Source organism: Mchenga conophoros, linkage group LG3 (assembly GCF_057382185.1).
Source record: "Mchenga conophoros isolate Kocher_MC1m ecotype Shallow Benthic linkage group LG3, M_conophoros_male_GT1.1, whole genome shotgun sequence".
Lineage (NCBI taxonomy): Eukaryota > Metazoa > Chordata > Actinopteri > Cichliformes > Cichlidae > Mchenga > Mchenga conophoros.
In genome coordinates, this window is record NC_140528.1 from 39,848,740 (window position 1) to 39,865,697 (window position 16,958).

The window sequence follows — 16,958 nt, forward strand, 5'->3', positions numbered from 1 at the left end:
TGGGGAGGGAAGGGCTTCTGAATCAAACCTGTTAAACTGTTTTAATTTGGTCTACTTTCCTGGTCAATACAGTGTTATCCACACAGAAGCTGATATAGTCTGTTATGCAGGTTGTTAGGCTGGCTGGATGGGGGAGTGGCGTGTGCCTGGCGGCACTCTCGATGGAGACACTGAAGACAAGATACTTCAAACAGATCGTGAGAGCAGCTGAGAAGATCATTGGAGCTCCTCTTCCCTCCATCACGGATACTTATAGCACCTGTTTCATCGGCAAAGCCACCAGTATTGTGGAGGACCCCACACACAGTTTCTTCCCCCAAGCCGTCAGATTCCTAAACACTCAGTGACTGGAATGACACACACACTCGCACACCTCCATACTCATGACTACCAAGCACTTAACTGCAGTCTCTCACTCTCATACACACACACACAGGGAGAGAGAGAGACTAAGTTACTTTTGCACAATACTCAGCATTTTGCACATATCCATTGCATCTTGTGATTCTATCATCCTGTTCCATCTAGTGTTGCTGTGGACGGGCTGTGAGTACTCAGACTGCTACAGAACGCAACATGGAGGCCTGTTGACTTTTTCTTAAAAGTGGGTGAAATGACACTCTCTTCAGTTGACACAGGATACACACACACACACACACACACACACACACACACACACACACACACACACACACACACACACACACACACACACACACACACACACACACACACACCCTCCTACCCCTCTCAAAACACCTCCAATGCACATCCTTTATATGTTGTAAGGTGTGAAGATTCACGTGCTCTCTGTGCTGAGGTGTTTTGTTTTTCTCTGTTCTCAAACTGTTCTCATGTGATAAATAAAGGCTTATTCGTTCATTATTCATTAATTTATAATCACCCATAAAGGAAAATGAATGTTTTTGTCTGTTTTTGTAATGTTTAGATGAATTAACCTTTGGTTCAATCAAACTGAAGTCAACACTGTGTTGGAAAATTGATCAGCTCTTCTTTAGTTTATTAAAGTTATTACAACCTGATCTGGAAATCCAAAACAGTCATAGCTCAGTCATACTCGACCAGCATACCGTGTCACTATCTGTAGTCTGCGGTTCAGGTCTGTTCATGTGTCTCTGCACAGCTGTAATTAAAATGTGTTCAGAGGGCCTCAGTGTCTGAATGGTTCCAGTTCAGCTCCATAACAGCAGCGTCCCTGGTTTGATTCCTGTGTTTCAGCTCACATCTGCCTCTCTCACTGAGGGGGACGTAACTACATGGACATGGATTTGTTCATCAACCAAACTACAGATCACTGAGAGCAGAAAGGACTTCATTCTCTTTCCTTTTTGAAATTCTTCATTTTCATTTATGTGAAATAATGAATGATAGAGAGCATCACTGATATTAAATATAATCAGACTGTGTGAAAACATTTCTTATGTATATATGTTTTGCTTTATAGACAACAGTGGATTTTCTGTATACACTTATGTTTTCCTGGTCTTTGTTTGCATAGAAGCTTTAAGCCACTATCTTTTAATTTCAGGGTTTTTTACACAAAGGAAAATGTTTGTGTTGTACTTCAGTGTCTGAACCAATAGAAAAGCTGGTGCTCAGAGGAAGAGGGCGGGCTTTACTTGGTGACAGTGACAGAAATGAAAAGAAGCTCAAATGAGTGAGAAGGACGATGAAGGAAACATCTGTGCTGTGTCTGCTCTGTAAGTAGAATCTCTGTGTTTGTTTGAATTCTTGTACTTTGACTGTCTGCTCTCCTGATAACTGATGATGGAGGAGAAGACATGAAAAACAAATCAGGCTGAATTCAAGTTAAGGAAATAAGGATAAGCTGCATTTGTCGGTTGCAGCTGCCTGCAGCTGAGATGACAGACCTAGTCAACCATACATACAATATACAAACAGTGGGGAGCAAGGCTGGACTGGGACAAAAAATCGGCCCGGGCATTTTGACTAGAGACCGGCCCACCAGGATAAAGATTGAAAATGTGACGTCATTCAGGGATAAAACCGCAAAGGATTCTGGGAACTTGTGGCAAGAGGTACTAGCGCACGCAGGCTTTCAATTGAACTCAGTTACACAGCGATAAAAAGAAACACAAAAAATGCCAAGAAGCTGTTGTATTATTAACTGCAATAGTCGGTCGCATGACAACCACGGGAAGCCGACGGGTAAAGAGATCGTTGTTTTTTTTATCGGATTACGTCGTTGAAGTGAAATTTTTTAAGCCATGTTTCCGAAGTAAGAGCCGACGGATGGTCTGGATATACCAAATATAACATCTCAGAACACTCCAGCTCACATGTTAGTCTGCTCCAAGCATTCCCACAAAGGTCAGAGTTTTGTAGTAGTTAATGCGTCATTTTTCTTAACATAATTGGTGATATAGGTTACAAGCAAGTCTGGCGCTGAACAGAAATGGTCGCGCTATGCTCCTTTATTTATTGTGCATAAATAGTGAATTGTCCTGACACAATATTGCGTTTCGCTTCTGTTATTACCATGGTACATTGACAAAACCATATACTTTTATTCACAGGATAAAACAGTTGTTTTGTATCACTAATTGTCCAGTGCGATTACAACATACAATATTATTGTCACTGCTACATTTCTGTAATGCTACTGTAACCGGTTTCTGCTTCATCCCGCTGCAACAGTTCGGCCCAAACAGACTCCTCGACTCTGCGTTGTGTAGTGTTTTTAAAAAGACAAGGAGTCTCTGATCGATCGTTGCCACTTTATTTCCTGAATGGAAACAACGGTGTATTATCAGTGCACAGGCTCGCCATACACCACTCCGCACAGCACACTCTCGTATGGCTACGGCAGACTGGCAGCGATTACTGCAGCAATATTACAATTTCTAATATACAATAAAATAACAGCAACAACAAATGATGTACCTGAATGGAAACAACGGTGTATTATCAGTGCACAGGCTCGCCACACACCACTCCGCACAGCACACTACGGCAGAACATCTCATTAGCATTCCGCTTTAGCATACAGTTTCACACATTAATAAACAAATGAAAAGTACATAAAACTGGTGTTGGACATGTGTCCACTAAGCACTTATTACACTCGGTGCTCGTCAGCTAATCAAACATGTTTTATGTGTCTGTACTACTTAGCTATATTGTGTGCGGAACAATACAACTCACCTCTCGTATGGCTACGGCAGACTGGCAGCGATTACTGCAGCCAGCCACACCGAGAGGGGGGGGGCGCTGTTTCCCCATTACACTGATATTTGTGGCAAGTGGAATAATACCAGATAAACACTGTTACACTACCAGAAATTATTTCCACTACTAATTAATTACCGTTGAGCTCAAAGGTTATATTAATAAACTGTTAATGAATGTGTATTTATGAAGACGATTTGTGAGACTGGTAAACTTATGATACGTACAATAGTCTTTCGTTCTACATGGTGCATTTCAAGGTCCTGTACCCATCCGTCGGTAAACTGTACCTGGGCTTGTTGCAGTGACCTGAAGTTACTAAACTTCATGAGTGTATGCACTCACTCCAAGAAGCGTATAATTATAAATCTGAGCGTGGTGAAAGTTGGGCAGCACGCTGACGTCTTTTGTCCACTCTTTCACTCCTTTGATTTTTTCCTCGTATCTTTTCTTTGTCTTTTCGTCGAGACTTTTTTGTGCGGCAAAGAAAAAACAAGAAGGTATTGGAACCGGAGAATGAACGTTTTGCGGTGCTGCAAATGTTTGCATTTGATGCAGTACTTGGATTGTTTTGCCACGAGTTCCCGGCATGCAATGCGCGAAAATCACGTGATTGTTAAACAAGGGGGAGGGTGCATCCAGCCTCCTCGGCTGTAATTGGTCCAGCCCAGAGTCGATCATGACCAATTGGCCAATCCAACACCTTTCATTATATATACCCTTCCTAAATAATAATAATAATAATAATAATCCATCGGCCCATAAAAACAAAAAATCGCCAGCGGCCCACCGGATGGCCAGTCCGATGGCCAGTCCAGCTATGGTGGGGAGACAGGCCTGGCTAAGTAGCAAAAAAGGATAGACAATGAAATATGTAACACATAGGGGCAATTCAGGAGAAAAAATAAGGATTTCTGCTCATAATGACTCCCCTGTTGGCAGAAAACAAAAAAAAACCACTCCATAGCACACAAAGAAGCACAGATATCATGGACGCTGCTACCTCATCGCGCCTCCGGCTGAGCAGCTGTCCCTATCAGGTGGGAGGTAAGCGTGGGAGGAGGCATTGGATCCGTAGAAGGGAGGGCAATGGTGAGGGCGTATCAGTATTACTGTGCGTTTGTTTCCTGAGTTCAGCTTGAGAAAGTGTCCTTTCGCCTATTACTCAAAGACCAAAAGTCCACGGCCTACGCAGGCGGCCTTGAGGAATAGGGCAGAGAGTCAGTTCAGTCTCGTTATCCTATCTTTTGGAAGAATGTTGTTGTCAACCTTTAAGCAGCTGGTGCCGTCTGGGGTGGAGGTGTATCCGCATGAGAGATGTTGGTTATGTGAAATAGGGTGAACAAACTGCATTAATTCTTCAGTCGTTTTAATGTCCATCACTGGTCTTCAGGTGTATCTCTCTTTTGGAGAGCATGTATCAGAATTTCAGGAGCAGGACCACGCTTCCAAACACGCTCCTTCCGGCTGTCATCTCTATAGGCTCCCCTAGTTCTGCAAGCTGATCGTTCTCGTTTACGTGCCCCACCCTCCCTCCCTTCGTCTCCATTCTTCAACTGCTTCACTTCTATTTAGTAAATGTGGATCTGCCAGGCCCGGGAGCTATCGCCAGTCCCCTTTTGAGCCCTTCCCCAAACCACAGCTCATTTCATGTCAAAGCATCACTTTTTCCTACTAAAACGCTGTCAAACAGAAATGAGGATGTTGGCCCAGCTAGTGAATTAAGAGCTGTGAGCTCTTCCAAGATCTTTCCCATATTTTCGTTCAGTAAGAACAGTCTGAGCTCTCACCACTCTTCCCACACTTTCGATCATAGTTGCAAGCCAGGTGGGTTTTCAACAGTAGTTACAGCTTTCTTCAATTTCTGATAAGCCAAGCCAGCTCCAAACAGGAAGAACCCCGTTATCATGGTGCCGAATAGGTAGATGTCTTCAGTATCCTTGATAGACAGTCCCGCCAGGAACACAACACGTCACTTCTGACACCTGTTCATCATGTATCCAGCAGGGAACATCCCTCCAGGATACTCAGGCGCTCCTGCACCTAGGCTTCTTGTCAATAGAGTGTCAATTGCATGAAGGGACCAGTTGATCAAATCCATAGTTCTTCTATAGATTTCAGAGAACAATAGCGAGACTGAGAGGCTCTATCAGCGTTAAAAACACCACGAGGACCAACTGCAGGTCTGAACTGACTCTTTATCTTTGCTCAGGAGTCGAGGAAACACAGCAGGCAGTGAAAAGATCAAATCATTCACTCGATATATGAACACAGCTGTTTGTGTGTTTGTCAGCTGTTTGTGTGGAGTTGTTCTTTATGTTCACCTCGAATCAACCTGAGTGTCATTTCTCTTTAGTTCTGATCTCACTGCTGAGCTGCACAACAAACCGAGGTCAGTAACCTTCTTCTGTCACCGTTTAAACCTGATAAATGCTCACTGATATGACCTGATTGGGTTCATGTTTCACAATGTAGCGCACATATAAAGTGATGAAATGAGGATTCTGCAAAACATTGATTTTACCATTTTATCACATATAAAATTATAAGTTTTTCATTTTAACCCTCACAGCTCGTCTGACTGTGAGTCCCAGCAGCTCTCAGTTCTTTAAAAGAGACTTTGTGTCTCTGAGCTGTGAGGAGGACGACAGCTCTGCTGAATGGACTCTGAGGAGAAACACAAGCAAACGACAGAGGACTCAGTGTGGAGATGGGTGGGGAGAACCAGCTGGTTCTTCATGTAACATCACGGTTTACCAATCATACAGTGGAGTTTACTGGTGTGAGTCCAGAGAGGGTCCCATCAGTAACATGGTTAAGCTGACAGTCACTGGTAAGCTGAGTGTGTGGAGTTAGTGTTGATGAAGCTGTGTGTAAATGGATGAAATGCTGTAGTTTGTCTCTGTGTTGAGGTGGATCAGTGATCCTGCAGAGTCCTGTCCTCCCTGTGATGGAGGGAGATGACGTCACTCTGCTCTGTAAAACAAAGACCACTCCCTCCAACCTCCCAGCTGCTTTCTATAAAGATGGCTCCCTCATCAGGAAGCAGCCTACAGGTCACATGACCATCCAGCATGTTTCCAGGTCTGATGAAGGCCTCTACAAGTGTGACATCAGCGGTCATGGAGAGTCTCCATCCAGCTGGATCACTGTCACAGGTGACCCACTCACCTGTCTGTGTTTCTGCAGCTTTCAACATTCACAATGTGACGACAACTTAATGACTGTGTTTGCTTTATTTTAGGGGAACACACCACCACACCTCCACCTACATCCACTTCTCCTCCTGCCTCCATTGCTAGCCCTGGTTCCCCTCTCATACCTGTGTTGTCATGTGTTGGATCAGTCTGTGCTGTGGTTCTACTGGTGTTACTGGTTCTGCTGGTGAAACAATGTGTTCACAGAAAACCTGAAGGTGAGAATCAAACTTCCTGCACTTTTATGTGTGCGGTCGTTACTTGATGCATGCTTGCATGTTACTTGACTCATTTTTAGAACTAAGCCCAATCTAGTCTTTCCAAACACGGTAGTGTTGCCACTTTACTATTTAGCATTCCAAATGATCTCCAAGCTACCCAATCCCATTGGGGTCATACAAAGAGATAAAAAGCATCAGAGGATGTCTCTGTGTGGGTCATACAGAGAGAACTCAGGAAAAGCAGAGTTAAGGAATGTATAAATGTTCTCTTACTTATGAGCAAACACGTGTCTCCACTACAAAGGGGTTACCACCACCTAAACAGTGGATATAGGGTATGTGAGCAATATGTCTCTGCACTGTGCTGCATGGAGCTCAGTTTATCAATTACTTACCTCTCTGAAAATGTGACATTGCAGCCATGGAGTTTTCTGTTTGTGCAGTAACAAATTTCTTAAATGTAATCTCTGTTTAGATATTTAATTGAACATTTTTTTTATGTTGAATGATTTCATCAGATCAAGAAGAAACCGAAGACATCCAGTCATCAACAACAACCAATCAGACGAAGCAGAGGTAATGTTGTGTTTTCTTCATGGTGAGGTTCAGACAGTTTTAGCTCCATGTTATCGTAGTAAAGATGGGGATCATTTTACTTGTTGTTTTGTTGGATTACTGGGTTGGACAATATGGTTGTCTGTGGTGACTGATTCACCTTTGGAGCCTCATGTGGACATTAGAGTAATTGCATTTTTTGTCAGTTTTTTCCATCTCTGGAAGTTTGTTTGATAGTTTGATTAAACTTTATAGCACAGAACCTCACCCATATGTGGACAAGTTTTACCAGTTTGGCTGCTAAATGGTTAAATTTGCTTCTAAGGACTTTGGTGTCGACTGAAGCAGTCGACAAACACACGGAGCAGCAACAGCGGCCAAGCCGAACACAGGCGCCATGTTGCGTGTCAACCTCCGTGACATCTCATTGATTCCGAGTAAAGAGGCAGACTTAACAGACAACCTCCAAATGCCAGGAAATGTTGCACAGAGAGAAATAAAGCTGCAGAGAATCAGCGGAAAGCAGTTTTGCCCAGACGTCTTGCTTATTAGCATGTTCAGAGCTACTGAATCCCTCTGTGTGTGGGTCATACAGAGAGAGGCAGAACGCAGGCAAAACAGTACTAAGAGATGTAGAAATTACCTCTTCTCAATGTCCAAACACAGGTCTCCACTACAAAGGGGTTACAATCTTACAACCAAACATGTACAGTACATGCTGTACAGTACATGTACAGTACATGCTGGCTCCAGCATGTACTCCAGAACCGCCAGCAGACGAAACATGAGGCTGGCTGGGTTCTCCTAAACCCCCAGCAGACGACACTTGAGGCTGGCCGGGCTCCTCAGGCCCTCCAGCCGACGAGGCAGGACGCTGGCTGGGTTCACCTGAACCCCCAGCTAACATGACGTGAGACTGGACGGGCTCCTCAGGCCCTCCAGCCGACGAGGCAGGACGCTGGCTGGGTTCACCTGAACCCCCAGCTAACATGACTTGAGACTGGACAGGCTCCTCAGGCCCTCCAGTGGAACCAGTCTCTGAAGCAGCAGGTACGGAGACCTCTGCCAGTGTGGACACTGGCTGGGACTGAGCAGCACAGTGGCTAGACTCAGGCAGCAACAGTGGGATACAGTCCTCAGAGGGCTGAAAGTGTTCCCCAATACACTCAGCAGAGGACTGAGGCGGACGGGTGAACTCACTTGAACTCTCAGGGGGTGCTGAGAGCCGAGACTGTTCAGGTGAGTTCTCCGGTGAGGCTGCTGGTGCTGGTGTCTTGACCTCTAGGGGTCCAGAGTTGGCTGGTGACTGACACCCAGCCTCTGGGGAGGCCCTAGAGGGAGCAACTGTCTCTGAGATGGCCAGCTTAAATGAACCAGCAAAAGTTTGTGTGGAGTGTGTTCCCTGCTTGTAATGAGGCTGTGAGGATAAAGGCTGGGTAAATGAGTGGACAGGCTGCTGAACTGGTGGCAACTGAGCTACAGGTAGCAAAGTAGTAACAGGTGGTGGAGTGGCTGGCTGAACTGATAATAAGGCTGATGAATCTCTTGCCAACTGAGCTATTGACTGGGCTATGGACTGTAACATGGTGTCTACTGGGTCTGACTGTGACTGTAATGGAGGTGATGATCGAGCGGCTGACTGAGTTAGCGACTGCTGGGCAGCTAACCGAGCTACCGGCTGAGCAGCTGACTCAACAAACACAGCCCCGGTATAAACAGTCATATGAACTGGTGAAACAGACGGAACGTCTCTTCCACTCACCACAGCCGGTGTTCCAGATCAACTGGCGTTTAGATCAACTGGCGTTGGTCGAACAGATGTGTGGCAGTCTTGCGTTTCAGGAGCTCCTACCGACAAACCAGCAAAAAAACGCCAAATGTGTCATCTGTGACACTTGTGAGGTTGTCTCAAACACACTCCGTCAGTCTTGATGCTGTTGAACAACAAAATGTTTAAAAATGTGGCGAGTTTACCTGGTGATATCCTCATGCACGACGCGATCGCGAAAACAGCAAACAAGTAACACCACGCCGATGTTGTTCACAGGACAGCAAGAGTAAACGATCGGGAGACCCTTGTCGTCGTTATCGTTCCACTCGCACGGTTTATTTCACCGAATTCAGCGTTTTTGCTCCACAACTAAAGCGAGCAGTTTGCTCTGTGCACCAACATGGAGTCGAGTCAACCAGCGCCACCTCTGGCCAAGTGCCACAGCCTACAGCCAGATCAACTGGTGACACACATCTGCAGCACGTTTGAATTCGTGTCATGCACATTTGTACCTTTCAATTGTGTGTTTGTGCGTCATGCAAATAAACCTTTGAAATGAATGAAATGATATCATGTATTTATTATCAGCCTACATTTGTACAAAATGCCAAATGACATACACATAAGAATCACCATCCTGATATCAATACTTTTGCCCATACGAAAAATGTCGTGAACACACTAATATTTCACCAGTGTTGTAACATCACATGTCGTTAGCGTAGTCTGTCTGTGTCTGCCCTCTGCAAACAAACATGTTAGAGTTGGTTGTGATATACAGTCTGCATAAGTGTGGTCAATCTAATAAACATTTGTAAGGAGATGGCAGTTACTGTGAATGTACAGCAGTTACACAGTGATTAGTAATAAACAGTCAGACAATGACCCTGACAATCTCATTCAATCTTGCAGATTGCACCTTCTGTGGAAAGTGATACCACACGGTGTGTGTGGACTTCCCCTGTGCAGAAGGCGACTACAAATGTTGTGGGTGCTAAATAAACAGAAACAAATGATCCCTGTTGTCTTTGCTTACTGATTGTTTGTAGTGTTGACAATCCACATTGCTGGCATTGCATGTTTCAACATATTTGTGGGTAGATTTAGATGCACCACGTGTGAGTGCAGCCACTCAGCCTTTACTCAATGTGATCATAGCAGCAGGTGCAGATGTGTGTCACAAGTTAATCTAGTGGTAGGCTATGGTACTTGGCCACAGGTGGCAGCAGTGGACTGACCTGCATTGGGGACTGGTCCAGCTGCTATGTGGTAGTCAGTAGATGGGCTCCACATTGGGGATTATATGCAAGTTTTGGGGACTGTTTATTGCTGATCACTGTGTGACTGCTGTACATTCAGCGTAGCTGCCATCCCCTTACGGATCGTTATGGGATTGACCACACTTATGCAGACTGTATATCACATCCAACTCTGAAATGTGCGTTTGCAGAGGGGAGACACAGGCAGACTATGCTGGCGACATGTGAGTTACAACACTGGTGAAATATTGGTGTGTCATATATTTGTTCACGACATTTTTCTTATGGGCAAAAGTGTTGATATCAGGATGGTGATTCTTATGACTATGTGTATGTCATTTGGCATTTTGTACAAATGTAGGCTGATAATAAATACATGATATCATTTCATTCATTTCAAAGGTTTATTTGCATGACGCACAAACACACAATTGAAAGGTACAAATGTGCATGACACGAATTCAAACGTGCTGCAGATGTGTGTCACCAGTTGATCTGGCTGTAGGCTGTGGCACTTGGCCAGAGGTGGCGCTGGTTGACTCGACTCCATGTTGGTGCACAGAGCAAACTGCTCGCTTTAGTTGTGGAGCAAAAACGCTGAATTCGGTGAAATAAACCGTGCGAGTGGAACGATAACGACGACAAGGGTCTCCCGATCGTTTACTCTTGCTGTCCTGTGAACAACAACGGCGTGGTGTTACTTGTTTGCTGTTTTCGCGATCGCGTCGCGCATGAGGATATCACCAGGTAAACTCGCCACATTTTTAAACATTTTGTTGTTCAACAGCATCAAGACTGACGGAGTGTGTTTGAGATAACCTCACAAGTGTCACAGATGACACATTTGGCGTTTTTTTGCTGGTTTGTCGGTAGCAGCTCCTGAAACGCAAGACTGCCACACATCTGTTCGACCAACGCCAGTTGATCTAAACGCCAGTAGATCTGGAGCACCGGCAGTTCCGAAGTCCCACTCTCCAGCTGTGGGGCGACGCGCCGACGGCGCGATCGTCGCTTCCTCCCGGGCAAAACCTCTGGCGGGCCGGGCAAAACCTCCGGCGGGCCGGGCAAAACCTCCGGCGTCCGGCTGGGTTGGGAAGCGGTAGCGGCTGGTGGGTGTAGGTGAAGTTCGTGAAGGATGAAGTCTTGCACGAGTGGGTGTAGCGAGTCCAATAGCCAGGGATAATCCGTGAGCAGCTGTTGCAGTCTGGCTTCCAGAACGTGGAGGAATGCCTCCCCCTCATGCTCTAGCCACAGGTTGATTATGTTTGAGGCGGAGTTCGTGATGAGGTCCCGAAGCTCCGTGGGTGGGGTGAATGCCGCTGGATCCATATCTGGCTGGTCCGTACTGTCACGGCGAGTGAGATGAGCCGTGTGGAAAATAAAGGAGGATCCAAACGCAGGCACTTGTATGGGTGTGAGGGTGGTTTATTAAACACAAAAAGGAAATGGACAAACGGCGAACGGAGCAATGACTAAACTAAACTGGGAACAAACTAACTACAGAACACGAACCTGGACATGAATGAGAGCGGGCGGAAACAGATGATGGTTGACTGCAGGGAAACACACAGATGAAGCAGGGTGGAAACACAGACGGACCAGCAACTACAATGACGGAGGACACGACTTAAATACACAGAGAAACACGGGAATTACACACAGGTGGTGGACATAGCTGGGAATAATCCGTAAGACGAGACAGAGGTAAAACTGAACACACTCACATAAGACGCAGACCTTCACAATAAAACATCACACGCAGGCTCGACAGAGAGACAGACAGGAAATGACATATGAAACTAAACCCACATCTTAAACCCAGATAAACAGAAACATGGAACTCTAATAATAGACATCATAAACATCATCATCATCAACACAACAAGAGAACAAGAAAACAATCCCTGATGCAAACTAAAACCAAAACATAATAACCTCAAACATGAAATAACAAAAACATGAAACTCCACATACTGGGTCCAACGGACCCAGACCCGTGACAGAATAATATCAGACTTTTCATCTCTCTGTCAGAAAAAAAGGTTTCATCGAAAGTTGACCGGTTTCTTTAAAAGAGAGATGGACAGGAGAATGTAAGGTTGGTTACACGCTCACCTATCATAGGTACACTGATTCAACTGCTCATTAACACAGATATCAAATGACCAAATCACTCATTTGATTAGCTTATTTACTTTCCACCTCGTAGGCCCAACAGCCTACCTGACTATTGTTGTTGACCAAGTCCATCCCTTTATGACCAGAGTGGACCTGTCTTCTAATGGTTCCTGTGCACCACTGCTCACTGAAGCCAGAGCACAGTTTCTGTGTCTGCAGACTCACTACTGATCAGTACGGCTGCGCAGAAATGTTTTGTCAGGCTTTTTTTTTTTAAATGACAAAGTCATTAAGTTGGTAGCAATGAGGTGATGTCATGGGCGTACATGGTATTCACTTAAAAGTCTTTTCTTTTTTTAGTTGTTTTTGTCATGTGGTTGTGGGTTTCACCTAGTGTCTGATGGAAAAGATGATTTGTTTGAATTTGACTGGCTAACCGATACACACCTCTGCTCCGCAACCACAGACTAAAATCAGCAGGGACATCATTCAGTGGGGGCAAACTACAAAGAAAAGCTGCAGTGCATAATTTATTTGTGTTTGAGACTGAAGAGATTTTATTTCTTTTTATTAGTCCCTCAGAAACCGATCAATAATATCAATGCCATCATTCCAGCTTTTGATCAGCAGCATCATTTCTTTACATTGCATGCTAAACATAACTTAAAATGCTGCTGCTACTAACAAATTGTCTTTACATGTTTGCAATGTGCCACAAATGACATAGGCAAAAGTAGGAAGTACAAGTGATATATTTCCTTGTAAGCTAGGCCTTTATTTTATTGTTTGATGAACTATAAATGAACATGTGACTTATCTCAGAAATCTTTCAGGAACACATCACCTAAACCAGCACAGAGTTCCTCCTGTTAAACCTCCCAGTAACACTAGAAACTGCTCCCATCTACTGGTATAACCTGGTGTTACAGCAGAGCAGCTTTAATAACGGCAACAATTTAACCTCTTAATGTCGACTAGGTCATCACTTACAGGCAGGGTTAGGGCTTAGTTCATTTTCTCGACATGCTTTTTTTTTTTTTTTTTTTTTTTTTTTTTTTGGCCTGTCCCGTTTGGCTCTTTTGCCATCAGAATTGTTGTCTAAAGGCAAAGAAAGATGCCCAACGGATTTACTTTACCAAACTGACCATCCCAGCCTTGCCGTAATGGTCCATTTGATTCACCTTTTATTGTTTATTTTATTTTCACTTACTGAATACGGGACAGACTTGACTGGGGGAAAGAAGGGGAGAAAGAAAGAGGGAAAGAGAAACAGCTGAGAAGAGGGACGGGGGAGAAGGGCAAAAGACAAAAACCAACAGAACGGGCAGAGAAAAAAAAATGCATATATCAATCACCTGGGTCACCTGCTGAGAAAGAAAAAAGAAAGCAAGCAGAAGAGAACAAGAGTAATAGAATAAACAACATCACAATGATATATGGGAATATGACAGTAAATACTAAATGTTAAACATTATTGTGCAGCACATAAGATCAACAGAACACAGTGTGCTTTGAGGTAGGAGCCAAAAAGGGTGTAGTTTGTGGGTGTGATCACCCGTGTGTACACCTGTGAGCATGGACGCGCTTGTTTTTTGTTTTTTTAAAAGGTTCCTTCATGTAATAATCTGCTAGAGGGTGTGGGGGGGCCACAGCCCCGTCCTCCAGGGCGTGAAGCAGGTGTGGAGGAGATCAAAACTCCAGACATCCAGAGGCCCCCAGAACACAAGAGACCAAGGAAGACCAACAGAGGGGCAGCTGCGCCACTGTCCCGGAAAGAGCTGAGGAGAGTCCCAGATGAGGGCTCACTCAGCAGCCGCGGAGCAGAAGCCAGGGGGAGTTGCAGTGACGCGCCCGTGAGCTCCGCCGGCAGCCAGCTGCGCCTGAGTGACCGAGCCCCAAGCCGAGAGGCCGGGGGCACCCCACCTCCGAAGTGGCCCGAGCGAGCCCCAGGCTCCAGGCCCCGATAAGCGGCCGCCAAGGAGTGAGCCGGTGTGTACCTGGACGCCCATCCCCGGACACAAAGAACCACCAACGCACCGATGTCTGAGGGGGTCCGCCACTGGCAGGGGAAGTGGTGGTGGGGGGAGATAGGCCTCCAAACCTTGGAGGGCCTGAGATGTCCCCAGAGAGGTGGCGCCTGACACCCAACCTGACATATAGACACAGACATACAGGCACACACAGATACAAACATCCATTCCCACCCTCATGCTCTCATATGCACTTACTCCACACTCAACCAACGTGGAGACAGACATAAAGAGACGTTGTACACACGATCACACTCCCCAAGCGTACTCTACAAACCGGGTCTAGGTGCCCCCGCCCCTGGAGGGGGGAACTGCACCCAGACCCAGGTGGTGTTTCCCTTTTCCCTGCGGTGGGGGGAGGCAGACCGCCCCGACTCCGCAGCAGCAGGAAGGCTCCACACTCCAGACCGCAGTCGGACGGCCAACTCCTCCTCCTAGTCCTAGCCCCCCTGCTCCAGCAGGTCGCAGAGAACGGGGGTGAGAGAAGACTCCAAACCTCCCTCCACCCGCTCATTGTAATGTTGATGCATGTGTGTTCTAAGGTGCATTTAAAACCCAGGAGGGCATGGAGTTACCTGCCAGAGAGCAGCAGGTAAGCGCATAGTCCCTCCTGCTAGCCCTCAATGTCTACGTGTATTTAAAATTGAGAGGTGGGCAACGATGCCAGGGGTGGGGTGTACACCCTGATGGTACTTTGGATTCCGTGTATCGTGCCCACCCCCAAGATCCTATATGTATGTGTAATGAGAGTGTGAATAATGTGAATGTCTAAGTTGTGGGATAAAATTGAGGCAGAGGCAGCCAGAAGGGGACGGGACGGGGACGGGGGGGGGGGGGGGGGGGGTAGCCTCCTCTGCACCCTGGTGACATACCCCTACTCCAAGGCCCTGCATGTGTGGGTGGTTGTGGTGGAGCGGGAAGAGGGAGGCAGCTGGAGATGGGGAGGGAAGGAAGGGAGGGGCAGGTGACCCCTCCATGGGGCCAGCTCCCCCGCTGACCCCAGTAGGCACCCCCATACTCCGCGACCCGCCAGGGAAAGGGGGCCCAGGCCCATCCAGACCGGGCCCAGTGCAGCAGCGCCGCCCGGCCCCACAGAGCCCGGGACAGTCCACCCAACCCCACCACAGAGAAAACTGCACCCACCCCACCATCCACTCATCTTCCAGACTACATAAGACAATAAACACCCAGGCTGAGATCTTCCTCCACCTCTCCTGTATCTCCCCCTCCTGCAGAGGGAGCTCCTGAGGAGAGGAAAGCTCCTGCAAGATGTGACAATCTCCCCCACCAGTTGAAGAGCCCCCCAGGTGGCTCGACGCACCGGCGGCACCATGCTCCAGGGCTGGGCCCCCATGCACCCACCCGCCCACAACCCCGGCAACACACCAACCAGGACCCAAGCCCCCGAGGCCCGGTCCGGGTCCCAGCCCAGAGACGGAGCGCCCCCAGAACCTCACGCCCATCCCGGACCCACCCAGGGGCAGCCAGGCTACCAGGTCAGTAACCCACGTCCGTCAGCACAGACCCTCCCCTAGCCCCGCTGCACGCAGCCGCGAGGAAACAGTCACCGGAGAGCCAACAGAGCCCCTAACCGGACATGACCGCTACCCCGGGTTGAGCCCCCCCAAGGAAGATGCCTCCGGGGAACCCCCCGACGCCCTAAGCCTGTCCCTACCCCCTCACCAATCACAACAGTGAAGGCGGGATTTTCTCGACATGCTAAATGTCCCAATTCAAATCATTTTTTATGTTAAATAGACAAAACTATTTTGTATTTCATCTGATCTCAGAACCGTCCAAGTAAGCATGAAATAGTTGCGAGGGAAAAGAACAAGATGAATTCCATCGGTCCCACTACAGAACCCTCTGGAACTCCAAAACTACACATAAAGAAAGCAAATGTGTTTTTCCCCAGTATAATTTTTGAATGCACTTTCAGCTAAAACAAACTAAAATGGCTCAAAGAGGATTCCTTTTTTTTACTGTGCTGCAATTGATTTCTGGATTATTTGTGCCATTAATTAGTGTCAACTAATTTTTATTCAATCTCCACATAGGATATGCTTGTGAAGATGGAATATGGGGGAGAGCAGAAGTGCGTTGCAGTTCCACAAAGTGATGAATGAAGGACAAGCATATTGTATTGAAGAAATAAGTGATGAGAATGCTGTTATTTGCATTTACCATGTCAGACCTTTTGATAAACAAAATTCTAATGAAAGTGAGAACATGTATAATGTTACATCTTCCAGAAAATGTTTTGAAATTGTGGTGCACAGTTCAGAATAAATGTTTTTCAAAAACCATTGCATCTTTTTAGTAAATGTTTATTTCCAAAAGAAATTTCTAGAAGTTCAGAACAGTAAAATTCCTGCTTTTTAGAATGAATTAGAAGATAACTCTTACGTAGTTAAACTAAAATACTCTTTGAGAGTTAATATATAAACTCTTAACACCAAGTGTTAAATTATCAACTCCAGACAGATTTGGTGTTTAACACTAAATCAGAGTTAACGTACCAACTCTCCAAAAAGAGTTAAATTAACACTCTCTGGTGTGGACCCATATAGACACTTTAATAGTGTTGAAATCAAATC

The 16,958-nt window shown here is 46.1% G+C and overlaps 1 protein-coding gene across 1 annotated transcript; it reads left to right on the forward strand.

Annotated features, from left to right (window-relative positions):
- Window positions 1-1,588: 1,588 nt before the first annotated feature.
- LOC146578598 (Fc receptor-like protein 4) lies at window positions 1,589-16,630 on the forward strand. Its single transcript, XM_085268956.1, has 7 exons — window positions 1,589-1,721; window positions 5,567-5,602; window positions 5,783-6,043; window positions 6,123-6,368; window positions 6,455-6,625; window positions 7,147-7,204; window positions 16,419-16,630. Exons 1-7 carry the CDS (start codon window positions 1,691-1,693, stop codon window positions 16,429-16,431), a joined length of 816 nt encoding a protein of 271 aa, XP_085125082.1. The 5' UTR covers window positions 1,589-1,690; the 3' UTR covers window positions 16,432-16,630.
- Window positions 16,631-16,958: the final 328 nt, after the last annotated feature.

Bases quoted from the DNA above. Each gene is read 5' to 3' on its own strand.
- LOC146578598 (XM_085268956.1), top strand. From the start codon at position 1,691: ATGAAGGAAACATCTGTGCTGTGTCTGCTCT. The intron at 1,722-5,566 runs GTAAGTAGAATC...ATTTCTCTTTAG, and splicing joins ATCTGTGCTGTGTCTGCTCT to TTCTGATCTCACTGCTGAGC. The intron at 6,044-6,122 runs GTAAGCTGAGTG...CTCTGTGTTGAG, and splicing joins GGTTAAGCTGACAGTCACTG to GTGGATCAGTGATCCTGCAG.